We start from the raw sequence: 19,915 nt of genomic DNA on the forward strand, positions 1-19,915 counted from the left end.
TGTGTTTATTCACTAGTATGATTAAGTTTGATCAGGTGGTTTGTGATTGACACGCTGGGTCAATGCCTGCTGAATGTCATCAACACCTGGGTGATCCCGACAATTTTCTGACAGCCCCAGGCTAGATACATTGTAGCATTAGGGTGTACTCCTAATGTTTAGTGTAGAAAGTGACAGTCCACTGGAAAAACACTTTTCTATTTCTCAAGACATTATGCACTTCAAGCACCTTTTATATGACTCATCGTGTTCCCGGACCAATAGGTAATTTAAGCAATAAAATGGCTCCTGACCCAAAAATATAAAAAACTATTAATTGAGACAACAGAACTAGCTGTTGCGAATTAAATATTGCTAAATATACAAGCAGGCAACCAAATACCTCCTTGGCTCTCCATAAAGTTTGGCTAAGCAATTAAAGGCAGCGGACACTGTTGGTAATTGTCAAAGACTAGCCTCCACAGTTGGTGTATCTCAACATATGCATAAAATAACAAACCTGTGAAAACTTGAGCTCATTCGGTCATCAAAGTTACGAGATAATAATGAAAGAAAAAATAACCCTTGACACACGAAATTGTGTGCGTTTAGATGGTTGATTTCGAGACCTCAAGTTCTAAATCTGAGGTCTCAAAATCAAATTCGTGGAAAATTAATTCTTTCTCGAAAACTATGGCACTTCAGAGGGAGCCGTTTCTCACAATGTTTTATACCATCAACCTCTCCCTATTACTCGTCACCAAGAAAGGTTTTATGCCAATAATTATTTTGAGTAATTACCAATAGTGTCCACTGCCTTTAAAGTGTTCAGTCCAAAGTGACATTTTCCACCAAAATAGCTTTCTAGTTGAATTCCTTTCCGGTGGGACTTCTGTATAGTTCTTGAATATAACCGGAGGACCGTGACCAAACATGTCAGAAGACTTTCCATCAAAACTTGTGGGGACAACAGACTATGACCTTTTCACACCGAAACCATCACAAAAGATTATTTTTGTCGAGGCAAGAGAAGTAAATGTGGTGTGTACAACAAGTAGAACAAATCCTTGCCGAAGAATAACTGCAGATAAAACACCATAAAAAGCAATGTATGTCAGTTTCTATTTGTGTGAGGTTGGACTGTTTGTATTTTGTATTTTCTTTCATCAAGTGCTACATGTAGACTGTGTAGCCATGAGTATAAAGTGAGGTAACTGTGTTTAATGGGTCAAAGTCTAAAGAAAAATTAGGATGAAATTGTGCTCCAGAGAGTTTGAAATGCACAGATAGAATTCTAAAAACTATAAACCAACCATTTTCATTACGATGCTCACAAAAAACTTGCTTATCACAACAAACATGCTTGAAAACCAGAATAAGGATACCAGCCAACATACCAATTACAGTATGTGTGTCATCTGTTGTTAAGCAATATTTGTCTGCTAAGCCAAAACACCAGTGTCACAAACTGTACCATAGACACTGGGATCCTGCTTATATCTGCTAAGAAGAACCTTTTAAAGCAACTTCTGCTTCGAAGCAACTCGGTCACACACACCGTGATCTTGTGGTACATATGTTGAAGACCTGCTTGAACGAAAATGTCAAGTCGTGAACTTTGCTGAATTCCACTTAAAATGTTTTTCGATGAATAAGGAAATCGAGTCATATGATTATAAATAGGTTTCAATTGTGTAAAAAAACAATCATTTTGTATGCCCTTGTCCAGAGCTTTTCTGCGAGATTTGCGAAAAGCCCCGTTACGTGATCACTCTCAAAACGTCATTAGTAGATAAAGCCGCTTTGATGCAGCGTGGATGTATAACAAAGCAAACTCCCACAAATGACGTCAGCGGCATTGTCCTTTGACGCCCGCTCTCAACGGCAGAAGTGTTTTTAGTTTTTCAAAAAACCTTTAGGTAGGGGCCTGATTTTTTACTCGATAATTATGAAAAGTTCAGAAGTGTACACATATCAAAATTACATTAAAATGGTGAACAAGTGCATTATAAACAAGTACAAATACCATTTCTGTTGAAAACATTCCGCTCAGGTAGCTGTTTAAAGAATCCACGTTGGAAACAGCTGGGACATGTTCTGGTGACCTGAACCAAGAAACAAGTTGTTGCTGACGTCAAAATTCAAATTCATCAACAACAAACAAGTTCAGTGAGACGTAGATAAATCAATAACTAAGAATGGTTTCTGACAAACTGGCATTTAACTTTTAAAACATTCTCTCAAAACAATGCCAAAACTAGGATGAAACTAGGATGAAAAAATGTCGCGGTGCCCTGTGCTTTTGTTAAGGTGCCCTCTCTGCAAAGTTCCAGGTTCCAGCAACACAAACTTACATTTTCCTAATAGTGCACCTTTACCAGAAAATAATTCAAGACCTGAGCACCACTGCTCACAGGGTTTGCAACTAAGCGGCCGCCCCACTTTTCGAGTCGCCTTCCTACACAACGTGACTGTCTCATTTTATACAGCCTTTTCCCTTACTGGTCCACTGACCAAACACCAGTTAAAACACCAGAGGACCAGTCAAAATTTGACTACCTAAATTCAGCGTCGAAAAAGCATTCCTAATTAATATGAATTAAATGGACTAGTGTAGTGAATAATCTCACAGGACCAGTGCAATCAAAAGCTAACAAGTCCAGTTGGCTAGTGGACCAGTTAGCTAGTCACTGGGAACGTTAAGGGCAAACTCCACCAGTAAGCTGTACCCACCAACCTTTTCAGGTAAATAAGGAGCCGTATTTGTTTGTTTTCCTCTTGACATGATTTAATCTATCAGCAAAGCTAATCCAGGTCACTGTTAATACTAGATAGTACATTGATAATCACTGGCCTTCAAAGTGGACTAGAAAACAATATGATATCTGCTGTGATGCTGCTATCACTATCGGGCCTATCTCCACCACCATGGCTACAGGCCAATGTACAGTTAGTACATGTATGTTACTGGATAATTGAGTTTTACAGTTTGGGTCACTGACTTGTTGTCTCACAGTCACTTTTGACTGAGGAAAGTGCCCCAAAGCTCAATCACCTTTCTAATCTAAGCTATTCAAATTCGGCTTGTTGGAGGTACACTAAGATAGGGCGTATCTGATATTGGTGTCTGTAGCTCTGGCTATGGCTGTTGCTAAAGGTGTAGCTAAGGACTAACAATACTTCAATGCACGATGAGGCGGAAATCTAGCCATAGCCGAAGCTGTAGCTGCCAATATGGACATGGCCTTCAATTTTCAACAGCCCAGAAAAATTTTCACTCAGAAACTTAACTGAGCCCATTGGGTTGTTTAACGGGCCATCACACTGGGTGCGTTAGATTAGCTTCCCTAGGTCGACCCCGCGGTGCTCACTCGGGTGAGCCGCTGACAGGAGCTACATGTAATCAAACGATAACTCCCCCTCTCGTGGTGACGTCATGCACCTCTAGGGCCAGCCCCAAGTGACCCGTTCCACAAGCAGGGCACTGGGGGCTGACCCAGGTGAGCCCCTGGAATCAGAGCTATTCGAACGTACCAGGAGCAAACCAGGTCGACCCGGGGAAGCTAATCGAACACACCCACTATTGAGGCAGAGTTAAAAAGTACAGTGTGGACGTATAATCCTGGTAAAACCGGCCAGTAGAATAGGTCACTTCACAGCCCTGATCTCATAGCAAACACGTTCACGGTGATATAATACAAACTCAAAATTGAGTCCTTATGCTTGCAATGAATTTCTTACTTTAAATGTCAATAACTTCACAGTAAGATATATTGACACAATTTACTCAACATCATCTACGCACTAATCCTGTTTGCGCCATTTTGGGAATTAATGTCCCTTTACGTGGTGAAGTGTAGTGCAAATTTGCTCTAAATAAGCAAAACAAATCAGCTTATAAATATATTTAGAGTGCATTCCCAAAGCATGGTGTTTCTAAACACACACACACAGGGTTTATTTCTGTACCCTGCTTGAAAATTTGTTTTTAAAAATGACCTTGCAACTATCCAATAATTGACGTTACCCACAATGCCACAGGTGAGTAATCACGGATGACCTAATTATCTTCTGGCCTTCTATAAAGGAAAACAGAAAAAAAAGAGGAAAAAACCTGATTTGTCAAAACGTACCCTCAGACCTCAGGACTCAGTCCCAACATTGATGTTCAAAGAAATCTCCCCCTCGTCTGAAATCAATTATAAAACTCTCCACCTCTCAACCTTGATGCTAAAATGAAGTTGGCAACTTCTTTGTCCCGACGTCCACAAAGAAGGATTCTGTGCATTAACAAATCCGACGTAAATCCCTAATTTGAGATAACTCAACTGATTCATCATACTTTCTGACACAGGCAGGCTTACTCTATTCACTTCCAAGGCCTATTCACTTTACTCGTGTTGCAAACGCTGGAAACTGGAAAGTTGTTTAGGGAAGAGTTTAACTTTATTTTTTACGGGGAGAGAAAACTTGTGTATAAAATGACTTTTGACTTATTAAACACAAAAACAACTCATTATCAGGAATGTTGTTAAAACTTAAAGGGTCTCGAACTAGCTGTATACTACTGGAATACTTTCGCTTGCTGTGCGCAGGCGTCGCATGACATAATGTTACCGTATTTGGTCATTCGGGAAAACTGAACACAGCGGAAAGTTGAAACCGCCACACCGGTGTGGCAGGAGATTCTGTCCCCCAGAAATGCTGTGCCCTAACGTCCCCCCATACTGCGAACTGTGTACAAACTTCTTTTGATAGCGCCCTCTTTTGATTCAACCTCCTTCAGCCCATGTTAAATTCCCGGGACAACATTTCCGAGGGACAGATTTTCCTAGGATAACATCCCGCGGTTGCAACTCGGCAGTCAAACCGTTTCATGAACTAGCCACCATGAACAGAATCCTATAATCCCCCAAAATGTTGTAATTTCTTCTGAATCGTTGGGGGGAAAAACATGGCTGTTCTTTCACAGGAAATGTTGAGCACTACCCCCCACTACTGAACCTAATTATTTGGGGAACTCAAATGACTTTAAAGGCACTGGACTCTAATGGTAATTACCCAAAATAGTTGTTAGCATCAAACTTACCTGGTAAAGAGCATTGGAGGGATGATAAAACATTGTGAGAACAGTTGTCTCTGAAGTAACGTAATTTTTGAGAAAGAGGTAACTTCTTACTCAAATAATTACAATTTCAGGCCTGAAGCCTTTTATTATTGCATCTGAATAAAAGCACACAAATTTGGGCAACAAGGGTGTTTTTTTCTTTCACTATTCTCTTGCAACTTCGTCGACCAATTGAGTCAACATTTTCACAGATTTTTTATTTTATGCATGTTGGGATACAGCAAGTGAGAATACTGGTCTTTGACAATTACCAAAGGTGTCCAAGGTGCCTTTAAATACGTTTCAAGTGGGGTGAGACAGGACTTGGAGGATATTGGAAAACCAGATTCTGCCGTGACAGCATTTTTACAGTCCGAGACCGAAACCCTGACCTCCAGTTAGATACAATTTCATGTGACATGAAAATATTTGGGTGGAAGTCCTTAAGGAAACGATACATTCCTCTGCATAGAAGACTGTGTTATAATCTATAAATAGAGATGATGTCATACTACTCAGTGCCAAAGTTCAGGAAGGAGAAGCAACTGTTCTGCCTTAATAAATTGGCGCTAAGTTTGTATACCAAGTCTTTTCTTGCAATTTCAAAATGAGCGTGACTGCCATTTTGACCCAGGGGTTCAATAAATTTATGAATGTTTGAATATTGGCAGTCATGCTCATTGTAACTGATATCGTCGAGAAAGGGCGCACACCATAGTGAGAATATCGGACGGAGCAAAAGTTTAAAATTCAGCTTGTTGAGCCAAAATCACCCCTTGGACCAAATTTGAAGAGGGTAGGGTTTAAAATTGCATTGTTGGGATGTGATTTGACACGGAATGATCCCTTCCGTCTACGGGAAACCTTTGAAGGGGCACCAAGGCCAAGACCAGGGGCAACAGAGGCCACTGTGGCATGCCCTGTGGCCTCAGTGTACAGGCCTGATACTTCACGGAGGCAACGGAGGCGATTGCCTCCGTTGCCCCTTGTCATTGCCTTGGTGCCCTTGAAATGCTCCAGTAGAAATTTACAATTTCCTCATATGGTGCCCTTTGCCAAAGAGAAATTGCCTTGGTGCCCTTGCCCTTTCAAAAACAAAGCATACAGCCCTGAGTGTAAATACAGGCCTTCATTGTTGTAGTAATTGACCCAAAGGCTTGGATATATCCAGGCAACTGGTGGCGATGAATACGTCCCCTTAGTAATCTGTCTGGAAAACTTCCTACACATGTCATGAGTACAGTATATTATAGTTCTTATCGTCAGAAGAACAAAGGGAGTTCACAATTAGGGTCAGTGCAACAACTTGTGATTTCTGGGAATGTTACCGATCTACTATTTGTGACTGGAGGTATGGTCAAAAATAGTGTAGGCCCCTACATGTTTACAAAAGCTTGTTGACCATTGCAGATTATTTACTTCCACGGGTGGCATTTGTGGTGGAGATATGCAGGGTTGGCCCTCACTGTTTTTTAGACTGGCTAGCAGGACCAGTTAGCCAAGTCATTTTGCTAGTCTGTTGGATTTTCCACTAGTTAATCTTTTCAAATGAAATAGAAATTCTATTCAACGCTCCAAACTATCTTTATCCCTGATGCAAATTGACTATTAAATCGTTGCAGTACTCGCTGCTAAAATATAGGATTTGAACTGATTTGAATCTCGGTGGTCTAATTTGGAAGACATTGCTCTAGAATTGCAAGGGTCGTGGGTTTGAATCCCACCCGAGTAATAAGCCTATGATTTTTGTCATAGAACTCTGGAAAATGCTGAGTATACAGTCCTAACACACATCGGTGCAAGGGTTGAACCAAAATTAACACTGAACAAGCCATCAGGACCACTTGGAGAGAATTCTGACTGATCCTCGGGTGTTTTAACTGGCATTTGGCAAGCAGATCACATTTAAGGGTGAGTGCTCAGCATGTAGGCCCTAGCTACATGTATAGGGTTTGAGGCATTGCATGGTGAGGTATCAATATATTTGGTTTGCGGTAACACCATGTGTGTATCTACTTGTCAGGTAGAGTTTGTTCTTAGAGAACGGTCTTGCTTTAGTCTTCTACCGCAGAATAGATGTTCGGGGATTCGGGAGACTTCTCAGTTCTGAAAAGAACTGTCCTGCTTTTTAACTATTACCGGGGCGAAAAATAGGCTGGGACTACTACTTCAGCTTATAGGATCGTGATTAACTGTACTACCGCGGAGTCCGTTCTTAAATTGGTCTCAACGTTTGGACTAGCTTGCTCTAGTCATCGTCAGTAGACTAACTACATGTACCTGTTTGAAATACAGAGGTTGTTTCCTACCAACTCATTTTAACCTCTACCCCTTCCTGATCAAATAAAAATAATTAAAGACTTAAAAACAACAAACCTATCACCCCACTGGATTATCCCCACAAGTTTATCCCAGGAAAGGCCACTAATCCCCAAACTAAATAAATCCCTAAATACATTGGCAAGATACAGAGCGGCAACTGTTACAAGGTGTGGGCAGCAAAGAACTTCAGGGGGAACCACTAGTGAGAGGTATAATGTACATCAGTTTTATTGTCAATATTGTCATCATAAGTTTTTATTGTATTGTGGCCCAGTCTCCTGGATAACTGTGAATCTTTTGTGGCATTGATTTATTCACATTGATTGATGTGTTTGTTTACTCAAGTGCCCCCTGTGAAAAAGCATGAAAAGCTACTACCATGCACAAAGAAATGTTGACAATGACTTTCCTAAGATTACCCAAGGCTCGAGTTTCAGGAAATGGAACACATTTTTAAAATGTCACAATTGAATATGGTTCATAGGTTACATCGCTTTAAATGTAATAGTTGGTTTAGGCAGTTCAAATTTTGGGCTAAACACAAAATTTCATTTGTCATCAACTGATAATATTTTGACAACTATGGTACATATGAAATGTTCATACAGATTAAAATTTTTGACTTTCTTTTTGTCAGACCCTTTTCAACACGTCAGCACCAATCTATCTGCTTCTGCTGGCTAGTAAATGAAAAAATAAATTGAGGGCAACAGTGTTTTGGATTTAAAAGACCCATTGGGGCCACATAAATAAAAAAATTGTTGATCGTTCCCGGCCGACCGTTCAAAACCATTTTATTTATTTTTATTTTTTTTAATCATAAAAAACAACTTTTTTCATGTCTGGATATCTCTTTAAACTTTTACTGCCCAGATTTTTCAGCTGATATTTTTTTTCAAAATATAGAGGTTTGAAAAGATGTTTAAAGAAGGTTTTTATTCATGTTGATGTTGGCAAAGCAACAACAATTCTTCAAATATTTACTTGGGCTCCACTGTGCTTAGTTGTTTGAAAAAGTTTACAGAAAATGTCATCTAGGAGTTAAATTTGTTTGACAAAACTATTGAAACATCAAAAACACACAAACCCTTTGTTTTATAGTGATTGTGATGATTTCTTTATTCTTGATTTCATATTTGGCATGTCAACAAAACTTTATATAAAAAAATATATAACAAAAAAAAACCTCCCTCCCCCATCCGCAAAAAAAAAGGACGATCAACAATTTGTTTTTTTGATGTGGCCTAGTGTGGATTGTTAGTTTGGTACATGACCACACTAAATAGAGAGAAACTCGTTAGCCTAATTATTAATAAAATGTTTAACCCCACAACTTATTCTTCAAAACAAAGATTTAAAGGATGGCTCTTTAATACATTGTTGAAAAATGGTCCAATATTGAGCCCATTGACTTTTAGTCTGAACACATGGCACTCTAAATGACCCTAGTTTGCTATGTGTATGGTAATTTTTCCAAGATGGAGTCTGGCCTGTTTCATCTTTCAGTGGTGTTTTCATTTTGGATGGGCCTTGCTCAAAAGCAAACTGGCTAGAAAAGACAAATTTAGGGGGTGCACCTATTGTGTACGATGGCAGAAATGGGTAAGCCATAGTTCCTGCTCTGGCTTGACTACTATTACTACTGACTGATGAAACGAATCCAGCTCAACGAAAAGGTTAATTGACCGTTAACCTCCATCCTGCCGAGGCTATTATTATTCCGGACTTTCATCAGGGGCCACAGTTAGTTTCAAAGCAGGAATTTCGAAGCTGATTCTTCACAAAACCAGCATTGTTAAAACCTCCAAATATGGGTTGATGAATTGAGGGGGAAAAACTGTCAACTAGGGATGGATTAAAATGAAAATCCCTTGTGAGTTTTGATTTTAGAAATGTTTGTTCTGGGTCGACCACGTGTGACAGTGGGCATTTTTAGAGGGTTATGGGTGCCAAGACAAAGACAATGGCACCTTCTATATGAAGTTCTAGGGGCGGGTCTCGTTAGTGCAGGCAACATAAGTTCTTGTAGTAATTAAAGGCAACAAGGGTTTAGCCAGCACTAGGCAATGGAACAAACTCCCTGTTCATATCAGAGTCTCTCATTCAATTCAGACATTTAAAAAAAAAAAAAAAAAATATCAAACCTTCCTCTTTTCTTTTTCTGTTGAGCTTGAGCTTGTGCTAGTTCTAGGTGTACTACAAAGCGCTCTGATGTTGTTAAAGGCTGGTAAATGTGCCTACACATTTATTATTTTTCTTATAAAATATTCAGCCTGCAAACCGTCAAGAATGTAGTGCCCACACAAACTCATGACAATTCCATCTACAGAAATTGTGAGCTCTTTAAATCGCGGTCAAGAAAAGAGCTCTTAAATGACACAAGGTATGAAGAGTCCCGGGTGATATTGGCAAGAACTGAGCAGGGTGGTGAACTGGAAAGTATAAAGAGGTGGGGCGGCCTCCAGATCTGGGGGCCTAACGTTTGAATTAAGTTTGAATGGGCAGGGTGAACAAGACATGTCACGATGTACCTCCATGCCTACGTGTGCCATCCCTGGTCACCCATTGATGTCCAACCATGGTCCAACCTTGCAGACCTGGGCCCAATTGCATAGAGCTGCTAAGCACACAGACTTGCTTAGCATGAAATTTCTTCCTTGCTTGATAAAAACAGGATTACCAACAAATCCCATTTGTTGCATGTTGCCTACTACTTGTATTCAGCTGTTGTTTTCTTATATCCCCAAAATCAAATGGAAATTTGGTTGGTAATCCTGTTTTTATCAAGGAAGAAATTTCATGCTAAGCAAATTGTTGTGCCTAGCAGCTCTATGAAACTGGGCCCTGCTACGCTACACCTACAGCATGGCTGTGCATTAGAACCAATGATGTACCACAGCATCTGGTGTCCATTTCCACCTATCAATTAGCTCCAAGACAGTTTCCCCAGGGATTAAACTGTGGAAGTTGAAACAGGTGGCATACATGTTCTGTAGGGAGCCTGCTGCCCACTTCTGGTCTGCAAAATCATTGTTTGAGTTGAGACCATAGACCATAAAGCTAGGACCATAGACCAGGCCGACTTCTGCACAGCAACGGTAACTGAACAGGGGCGCTAAAAGTACAATGGGAGCAGCTCTGCGTTTTAAACCTAGCGCGACCACGCTTTAAAACGCTAAGGAAACGTCGCAGAACATAAGTACAAGGTGGGAACGCATGGCAGACAGAAATTACACCAAAGTCAGTCACCTCTTTCCCCGTGGCAGTCCAATGGAAACACGGCTAATAAGTCATTATATTAATTATACAAACTGACTCAGTGTACACTCTGGAAGAGTCTATCAAGTCCAAAGGTCCATGGGAAGAATCAGATATGGACAAGTTTACTGTACTTGTAGGAGGCGATTACCACAATTTGCCTCGTTGCCTTGCCCCTGGATATCAAATGAACAGGGCCCAATTTCATAGAGCTGCTTAAGCACAAAATTTTGCTTAAGCAAACAAATCCTTGCTTAGTAAAATTAGATTACCGGCCAAGACTCCACTCAATTGTTATGCTTAGTAATAACAGCTAAATACCAGTAACAAGCAATGTATATGGCATGAAACTTTGGCCAGTAACACGTGTAAAACAAGCGAACTATTTGCATGCTTTTAAAAGCTTAAGCAGCTCTATGAAATTGGCCCCTGGCCTTGAATTTTGTTCTTGAAGGGGCACAGAAATTTTCCTCCTGTAAAAGGGCACTTCAATGAGGACAATTTGAATGTGTATTGGGACTTTGCAAATATGCACAGGTCACAGCAAAAGCACAGGGCACCTTGGGTGTCACAGATTATTTCAAGGCCAGACTGAATTTTCAGAGATTAAATTAAAACCACATTCAAATAAAAACATGATGAACAAGAATTATTAACTGAGTGTTGACATATTTTAATATTTGTAAAAAAAAATTGTACAACAATTTGTGAGAGCAACCCATCACAAAGTACATCCAGCGGGACAAGCAATTTGCAAGACAAAATACAACAGGGGTACGACAGTCACAATGCAACATTGGGGGAGTTTGATCTGACAATTCTACCATGAAAAAATTATTTGTTCAATCACCGGGTAGGTAAACAATATTTATCAAATCTATTCCAAGGCCATGTTTACAAAGATGCCAAAGAATGGCATTTATGCGAACCATTCAACTTTTTAACACCAAACGGCTAAACAGAATCTGTGTTGAAACTTTTCAAAACAAATATTTATCAGTATCTCACTGTAGACTGTAGTAGTAGAAGTTACTAACGCAACAGACAAAATTGGGGTGTGGGTGGAGGTTAGTAGGTCGGCTTGGCCCTAGGTATAGTTTAGTAACACAAGATGTACCATAAATTTGAATTGATGTTTGTTCCATAAACCTTTGTACTGCATGGTACTGTGCAATTTTGACTCCCATCTATTCACACACACCACCATCATTCGATCTAAAACTGCTTAGTCTACCAACAAAATTTACACCCCGAGTTTGTTTATTTTAGAAACCAACACAAACCACAGGTCAAGTTTTTCAATGAAGCACTCCACAAAATAATATTTCTTTGCAAATGCAATAAAACGGGTCAGATTTCACGTTATCACTCACCAACTCCGTGTCAAAGTCAGCAGCGGCGTCGCTCACCAACACAGCCAGGGCAAAGACCACACAGACGGCACCCATCAGCCACGGCAGTGCCGGTAACTTAAGCCTCCCCGTTGACGGCATTTCAGGTCTCGTAACTTGCCCCCAAAAGTCTGAAATTTACTAGACAGCTTCCTAGGTACACCAGAGGAATAAAATACCAACTTGAGATGTGTTGATCGGTCAAAGGAAGAGTAGAAAAATGTGTTTTAATCCAAGTTTGAAGGCAAAGTTTCTACACACACATGGGCATTGCAATGTGTTGTGTGCACTAAACGTCGACCATGCGTGATGAGCCGGTTGGAAGTAATAAGTGTGGAACTTCACCAAACTTTCCTAATGGGAAACTAGAGTTTAGCTCAAGTAGATTGTTCCTGTAGACACCGGAATGTAGAGGAAGTCCTTGGTTACCAAATGATCCACCTCGATCGCTGAAAGTTTGCTGAGATTTCGGGCAAATTCAGGTAAATCATGGACCTACAGAAATGCCAGCACCCAATTCGCCGGGCCTCTCTCGCTCGCAAAAGCAGAGTACACACACGTAACACACAGAATTCCCTTGCCTATTGTATAGTAATGCACTGGTTGGATTGTTCCATTAAAGTACAACAGGGGTGGTTAATTTGTTTCTGTGAAGCGGGTCCTTAAGTTCAGAAAACTATTTATCTATAAAATTGTATTTATGGAAGAATGAATACATTGAAATTAATTTAAATGGCAATAAAACTATATTTACATCACATCATACAACTGTTCATACCATTTTATCAACCTCTTTGATATTTTTTCTGTTTTGCATGTGCTCAATAATTGTATCTTCCCTAAAAACAAAATGGAGCAGTAGTTAGTCGATGGTTCGATTATCATTTTTATTTTACTTATAAACAAGTTTTCAAACAAACATTCTTTATCCCCGATGCACTTTATTAGGCCTATCATGTAAGTTTTCATTGGTTATCATGGCCGAACTTCTAAAACATGTTCTTGAAAACCCCGTTTAATAACAATAACGTTTTTTTTAATCCGGTGACATTTTATTGGATCATGCTGCAAATAAAAATCAACCAACAATAATACCCAAGTAATTCGAATAATAAAATAACTGTAAAAAAATGTTACTTATTTAAATCGGGATGGAACTGTTTTACATAACAGGGTCTGAAGAAGAACTAGCGTAATAAAGCGAGAAAGCTAAGCCACAAAACCAGACACTAAGAAACCCTTTTTTATTTTGACGAACAGAATGGAATAACGGAAACCCAACAGACCAGATTGTTCGGGGCAATAAAGGACAAAGTTGCTAGACCGTGTTAAATCCCTTTACTTGGACAATAGTACAAGAGACACTGAAGAAGCGCCCGTTGTCGAATAAAGAGATTACTAGTCAAAGAAAGTAGGCCTATAGGCTATATAGCAGCACTGTAAATTGATGTTTACCCGTTGTTTACCTTGCATTATAAATACCCTAGTTAGAACTTGTCATAGTGTTGTATCCCAGGGAGGTAGGCCCCTACCATCAGCACTTTTGTGGTGCGCCTCTTTTTTGTATGTGTGCAAACAGGGTAAGTAACACCCAAAACAACATTTTGATAGGTTTTTTCCTATAATGGAGAGTTCAAAGTTCAGCCAATCCAGAGCATCTGAAATACTGTGGACATTGAACCGGCTGAGACCCCCCCCCCTTTTTTTTTTAAAGGCACCATTATTAACTTTCCAATGTGACCAAACCGAGGCTGTAAGGAAAAGTCAGTCTGGAATGAAGGGCGTATCCTCTCAATCTCATGATACGAGAGACTTGCGAACTTCCAACTTCAGAGCTTAGCCCCTTTCACACGAGAGCAATTTAGCAAGGACCCCTTGCTAAATTGTAGCGTGGTTGTACAATTTCACAAAATGTACCTCGTGTGAAATGATAACAATTTTTTTTACTATGTCCATTTCTCTTGCAAAATCTTGTCAAACATTGCTACAATTTACAACCATGCTAATTAGGCAAGGGACCCCAGTTAAATTGCTGTAGTAATATCAGTACAAAGACAAATCGACAGTGTGCATTAAACAAAAGATAATGCAGCATCCAGTTATTTCTAATTACAATCCTTTGTTCGAGCATGCCGGATGGAAGACTTATTAGGAAAAACTTGGAAGGAAATTTATCATTTCCATTGTCGAGAAAAACTTGGCTGTGGTTCGTGAGCACATTACCGTAACGCCAAAAAAAATTTGAAATAATTGTTCCCTTTTTCGGGAGGGGGGGTGCTTGAAATGGATGTTGGTTTAAGTGAATCGCTTTTTTGAATAAGTATGTCCGTGAAAATTAACAATGTCCCAAACCCACTCTCTACGATAATGAAGTCTAATTTATCTAACATAATAGGTCTGCCCTTCTCAACCTTCTGTCCCTGTTTCTAAAAACCGTTTTTATAATTACCAAATAAAAGCTCAACAAGATCATCATCTGTTTATAATAAAGGGAAACTGACAACGGGTAAGATTTTAACAAGTTTTGGGTCTGAACAAAGAAATTTGACTGGAGACGTCCTATCAACATTTCAAAATAAAAAACATTCTCTTGTTATAAAAAGTGTGATGATAAAAGTTTCAGTTACATCAACAGCCAGTGCAAAAGTTGTAATGTAAGGATTTTTGTACAAAGCTGTCGCAAAAAGTCGATGTTTTTCTGTCATTGGAGAAACTATTTGATTCTTCATTATTTCCTGTCGTCCCTGATTAATAAGAACAACTGAATAATAAAATTCGAGTTGGATTAAATCGGTTAAAATACTTTCGTCCACAAAAGAACGTTTCACTTTCGATGTATTTTGTTGTATTTTAAAGTTAAATATCGATGTCATGCAACCCCCCCCCCCCCCCCCTTAAAACGGAGTAGTCCATACAATTATCCTAAAGACATAATTGCAAAATCTTTTTCAGAATAATAATATTGTTTTCGAGTTGTTGCAAATATACATAGTTATCTGTTTTGTCCAGCTTCCGTTTGTCACTCGTAACCTTGGGTCCGTTGTGGTCATTGCTCTTCTAGTTTTATTTTATCTGCCATTCTTTTGTGGTTTTTCATAACAGTCATAATTATAGGCTTAGATGGAGTCACTAAACTTCTAACAAACAGTGATTCCACCATTTAAAGAAAATGACAAACAAAACAGAAACAAGATGTTGTCAATCAGTCAATAAAACGATGGAGGTTTCCTACCTCCATGATAAAATAAACCACATTCAGACACAACACAGCCGTTGTTTCTACATGATATCATGCATTGCGGTCTTGTCTTGAAAAAAAAAATATTTTGTGTGAATGATGAAAGACTTCCGTAAACCATTCCCAAATGGTGACTCAGCAAACCCCTGCTGCACTTAATCCGTCAAAACTTGCATGATGTTTGTTTCGCTTCGTGCGGTTTGTTTACAACTTCCACTCAATTATCTTTCAGAAAAACAAACTGTCATTGGACCGCTAGACTTTTATGATTCAATCACCCTTGTCAGTCCCTGATCCCGTTCAAATCAGTGAAACGAAACCGAGGCTTGGAGTGGGAGATAGTCTGCACCTTTTCTGTATGACGAGTATCACCATCCATGTTGAATATGAGGACAAAGGAACAAGACATTGTAATTGCATATTAGTTATGTACCATCTTGTAAGAAGGGGAATACCTTATGTCATCACCACACAGTGACTCATCGACCACCTGAGAGCAAGGACATACCAAACCACAGACCACGCCACCTGCAAGTACCGATTGATTACAGGGGATTGGATTTCAATAATGTTCCAATTTTGACTACCACTCAATGTTCTGACACTTGGTGGTCGATAAATCAAAGTGTTTGTTTTAAAAGCATGATTTTGGTTTTCTGTTTCGGTCGCAGGGGTATGACACTTCAACTGCAACGTTAGCGGCAATTATTGTTTCTACTGTTGTTTTGATTTTTTCTTGAGGAAAATACATGTATGCTGAATGTCAATTCTTATGCTCATTTTTGGAAATGACTAAAAGCCAGAATAATGATGGGAAGGTATTTCTTTGAAAAGTATCCAAAGAAACTTAGCAGACCATGAGGCAAGAACAAGATAAAGTTTCCCTTCTGAAACAAGTTCTTTGATAAAAAAAATCAACCACGTCGAAGCAAAATGAAAATTAAACGAAATCTAGACAAAAATAATGGTGACGAAAGCATGCGTCAGTTACTAATTATTTTCAAAGTTACTGCGATTGAAATCGAGTCCAAGTTGCTGTACATCTACATAAAGACAAGCGCACGTCTACCGAAGGGCGCCACCAACTGGTGAAAGTTGTTTACTTCATTCTGGCCAATCAGAGCGAGAGCCATTTAGCGGTTTGACCAATCACGCATCAGATATCGATCAACTTGTTTACAAGGTGCAGTGTGGTGGGGCATTTAAATTGTAAACAAGCGCCTGGCAACACATACTGAATGCGTTGGGTGGAAGTTATTTCGACAGAAGCTTTTTTGAACTCATTTTTTTCATGAATTTACTACAAAGGTGATAGGAAAAGGACACAAGTTATTTAAATATGGTAAGTGTATGGATGTATGCTGGTTTTTAAAGAAAATATATCATTATCTTTAAATAAAGAATGCATTTACGAAAGCCTCCGACGAGGAAGACTCTGCGAAGTGCGAGGGTCGAAACTATTTTTTGAAAGTTAAAATTTAAAGTATCTTGAACTGCAGTGTGGCTCTTTTTTTTTAAAACATCGAGAGTCGAGAGTCATAACAGCCCAACGAGCTAAGTTGGTTGGCAGTTTTAAGTATCATATTTAGACAATTCAAAGTAATTTTCTAAACTTTAGATTTGTTAAATTTCTATGTACTGTTTAATTCTTACAATTGTTTTTTTTTCAACAAGAGTATGGAATAAACGTTTATTGAAATTTATTAAGAAATATTTGTTGCATTTTGTTCTCACAATGGATTCTCCGCCCATTCTTATAAAAAAAACCTAATTTTCTTAATTTCGTACTACCAGCGGAAGATTTATTGATAATGAAAGGATAACTTTCCGTATGGCGCCACCACTTTTTCACTCATTTTTACAAAAAGGGATCTCATTGAGGTAAATTAGACACTATATATTTTCATATCGAATGAAAAAGTGGTGACGCCATACGGAAACTTTTCCTTGGTTTAATCACACTACATCAATTTTTCCATAAAGTTTTTCACCAAAGGTTGATAAAAAACCAACAAACAATTTTTAAAAAAGTGTTTAAATAATAAACAATTTTGGTCAGCTTGAGAAACAAATTTATTGATGAAAAACTCTGTTGGAAATTAAAACACTCGTTTTAAAAAGACAATATACAACATTAATTTTATTTAATCCTTTTTATTTTTCAGGAGCCCGGCATGAATAACTTATCCCCACGCAGCAAAAACTCAAACAGACCCAAAGTTCCACCTCCGGTCTTTCCCAAATCATTCATAACTAAGAATAGAAACCACAGAAAAACAACCAAGGCCTCAGTGAACCAGATAACGTCAAACATCAACCACAGCACACGAGTTCTACAAGGGTTAGAAAGCCTACAAACTAAGGACTTGTTTTGCGATGCTACTTTGGTCGTTGACGATTGTCGCTTCAAGGTGCATCAAGCAGTCTTGGCAGCATCTAGCAAATACTTCTGGGAACTACTGGCAAAGAGCAAATCTCAACCCCCAACTTCACTAAACATCGTGAAAGACGAGCACACTGAGATCACCTTAGAGGGGATCCAAGCAGATGTTATGAAGATCCTTATCCGATTTATGTACACTGGTTCAGTTTGCACCGAAGAAGTTGGAGTGAGATTATTAAGAAAGGTTTTCCAGAGCGGTCGCGAATTGGAAATTGACGGTATGGTTAGATCGTGTATGGATTTCCTTCGAGGAAATGTGGACATGGATAACTGTATCACTGTTTATCTGATAGCAAAGGAGGGTGGACTGGACGAGTTGAAATCAGCAGCGGAGGTGTTCATTATGGAGAACTTTCCCCGAGTGATGATCAGCAACGGGTTCCTGGAGTTACGTGTCGAGGATCTATTGGCGCTGGTCAACAGTGAGAACTTAAAATTGAAATGTCGCATCGCTCTCCATAGTGCAGCGCAAAAGTGGCTGGATCATGATTCGCAGAGGACGGAGTATGCACAAGAGGTCAAAGGTCAAGTTCTACAGACACCGATGCGTATCGTACTGAGAGACGTCACTCATAATTCTGATTCAACGAACAATATCGAGTCACCGTGTAACAATGACAACTTGAATGACAAATCTACCGTGAAAGTTCAAGGAGAATCGGAGCATAACATTTCAAATTCGTGGGTCACCCGGACTTATCCAACTCAGCCGATGATTCTTGCGTTTGGTGGGGAGGATAAACAAGGGTTACCGTCTGAGCGCGTTTATCAGCTCCACCCACTATCAGGCTGCGTTGAGCCCTTCCACGACATGCCGATACGCCGTCTTGATCTTGCACTCACCCCATTGGATGGCCAGGTATTCATCGCAGGAGGGCAGTATTCATCCGACTCACGTGCGTCAGACAGTATTGGTACCGTCCACTGCTTTGACCCACAGACCGAATCCTGGCGCCAGATGCATCCGATGTTGAAACGACGCGCATTATTTACTCTCGACACTATCGAGAAACGGATTTACGCGGTCGGGGGTAAAAACGCCCAGGGGTCTCTTGCAAGTGTGGAATGCTTCAAACCCAGTCTGAACGAATGGGCGTACACCTCACCGCTGGGTATACCTACTTTTGGGCATGCCAGCACTGTCCAAGATGGCAAGCTTTACATCACCGGTGGTGTTGTCATCGGTAAACACTTTACTAACACCCTACAGTGTTACGATCCCGCCTTGGACATTTGGAGCTACCGTTGCCCAATGAACACAAAACGCGCCTTGCATTCGATGTGTGCTGTTGGCGATAAGTTATACGTACTGGGTGGAAACACCAGAAATGCCAAAGGAAAACGCGTGGATTGTGAAATTGTCGAATGCTACAACTTTGAAACTGACCAATGGGTGAATGTAAAGCCAATGCCCAGGGCAGTTTGTCTAGCAGGGGCAGCTGTGGTTGGTCATTGTATTTATGTCATTGGTGGATATAACGGGCATCACGCTCTGCGACATGGAGACATCCAATGCTATGACGCGACAAAGGATCACTGGACCCGGATTGGACAGCTCCCTGAGCCCTTGATGCGTCTGAGCGTGTGCACTCTGTCTCAACCAATCAAAGGCAATACTGGAAGACCATCAGCCAATCAGAGACAACTGTCGGATGGAATCTCGGAATCAAGTAGTGATGGTTTCTTGGCGTGAACTTTAAGGTGTGATTCTTATCAAATGTAAAAACATTATAACATAAGGCTCCTAACATTTTTACTAAACTGTAGACATTAACGACTCAATTCGAACAGAAGTATAACAAGTCTTTTTTACTAATATTGTTTTTTTTATTTGAAACTATTGTATACATTTTTTTATAAAACATGGTTTGTTTTTTATTATACATGTTAAAAACCTCTCAGATAGTGTGTTTGTGAATCAGCTCTAAGAATTTTGAAACTGTGGATCAAGTTAGAGGAATGTACATTAAAGCATCCTTCTAAAGTTAATCTGTATAAATGTAGTGTTGTGTATCGGATTCGTGTAAAGAAAACCGCAGTATTTTAGACAGTGTGGGACATGTGTGAACTAAGCTACTAGTGTAAACCAAATTTGCGTGATGCAAAACAAGTAAAACAAAGTTTTTTTTCCCCTGAGTTCTGTACAAAAAAAAATCAGTAGGCAAATCACTCGAGAA

At 39.6% G+C, this 19,915-nt stretch overlaps 2 protein-coding genes across 5 annotated transcripts in view; one reads left to right on the plus strand and one right to left on the minus strand.

Moving 5' to 3' along the window:
* Positions 1-12,583, minus strand: part of LOC117302294 (basement membrane-specific heparan sulfate proteoglycan core protein-like) — a 122,191-nt gene extending 109,608 nt beyond the window's left edge. For all 4 annotated transcript variants that reach the window (XM_033786173.1, XM_033786172.1, XM_033786171.1 and 1 more), the window contains exon 1: positions 12,040-12,583. In XM_033786173.1, coding sequence (XP_033642064.1) covers positions 12,040-12,159 — 120 coding nt within the window. In that variant the 5' untranslated portion in view covers positions 12,160-12,583. The remainder of the gene's footprint in view (positions 1-12,039) is intronic.
* A 3,938-nt stretch (positions 12,584-16,521) lies between these two features.
* Positions 16,522-19,911, plus strand: LOC117302274 (kelch-like protein 13). Its single transcript, XM_033786138.1, has 2 exons — positions 16,522-16,637; positions 17,461-19,911. Exons 1-2 carry the CDS (start codon positions 16,635-16,637, stop codon positions 19,429-19,431), a joined length of 1,974 nt encoding a protein of 657 aa, XP_033642029.1. The 5' UTR covers positions 16,522-16,634; the 3' UTR covers positions 19,432-19,911.
* The last annotated feature ends 4 nt before the right edge of the window (positions 19,912-19,915 follow it).

This window comes from Asterias rubens, chromosome 18 (assembly GCF_902459465.1).
Source record: "Asterias rubens chromosome 18, eAstRub1.3, whole genome shotgun sequence".
Classification (NCBI taxonomy): Eukaryota; Metazoa; Echinodermata; class Asteroidea; order Forcipulatida; family Asteriidae; genus Asterias; species Asterias rubens.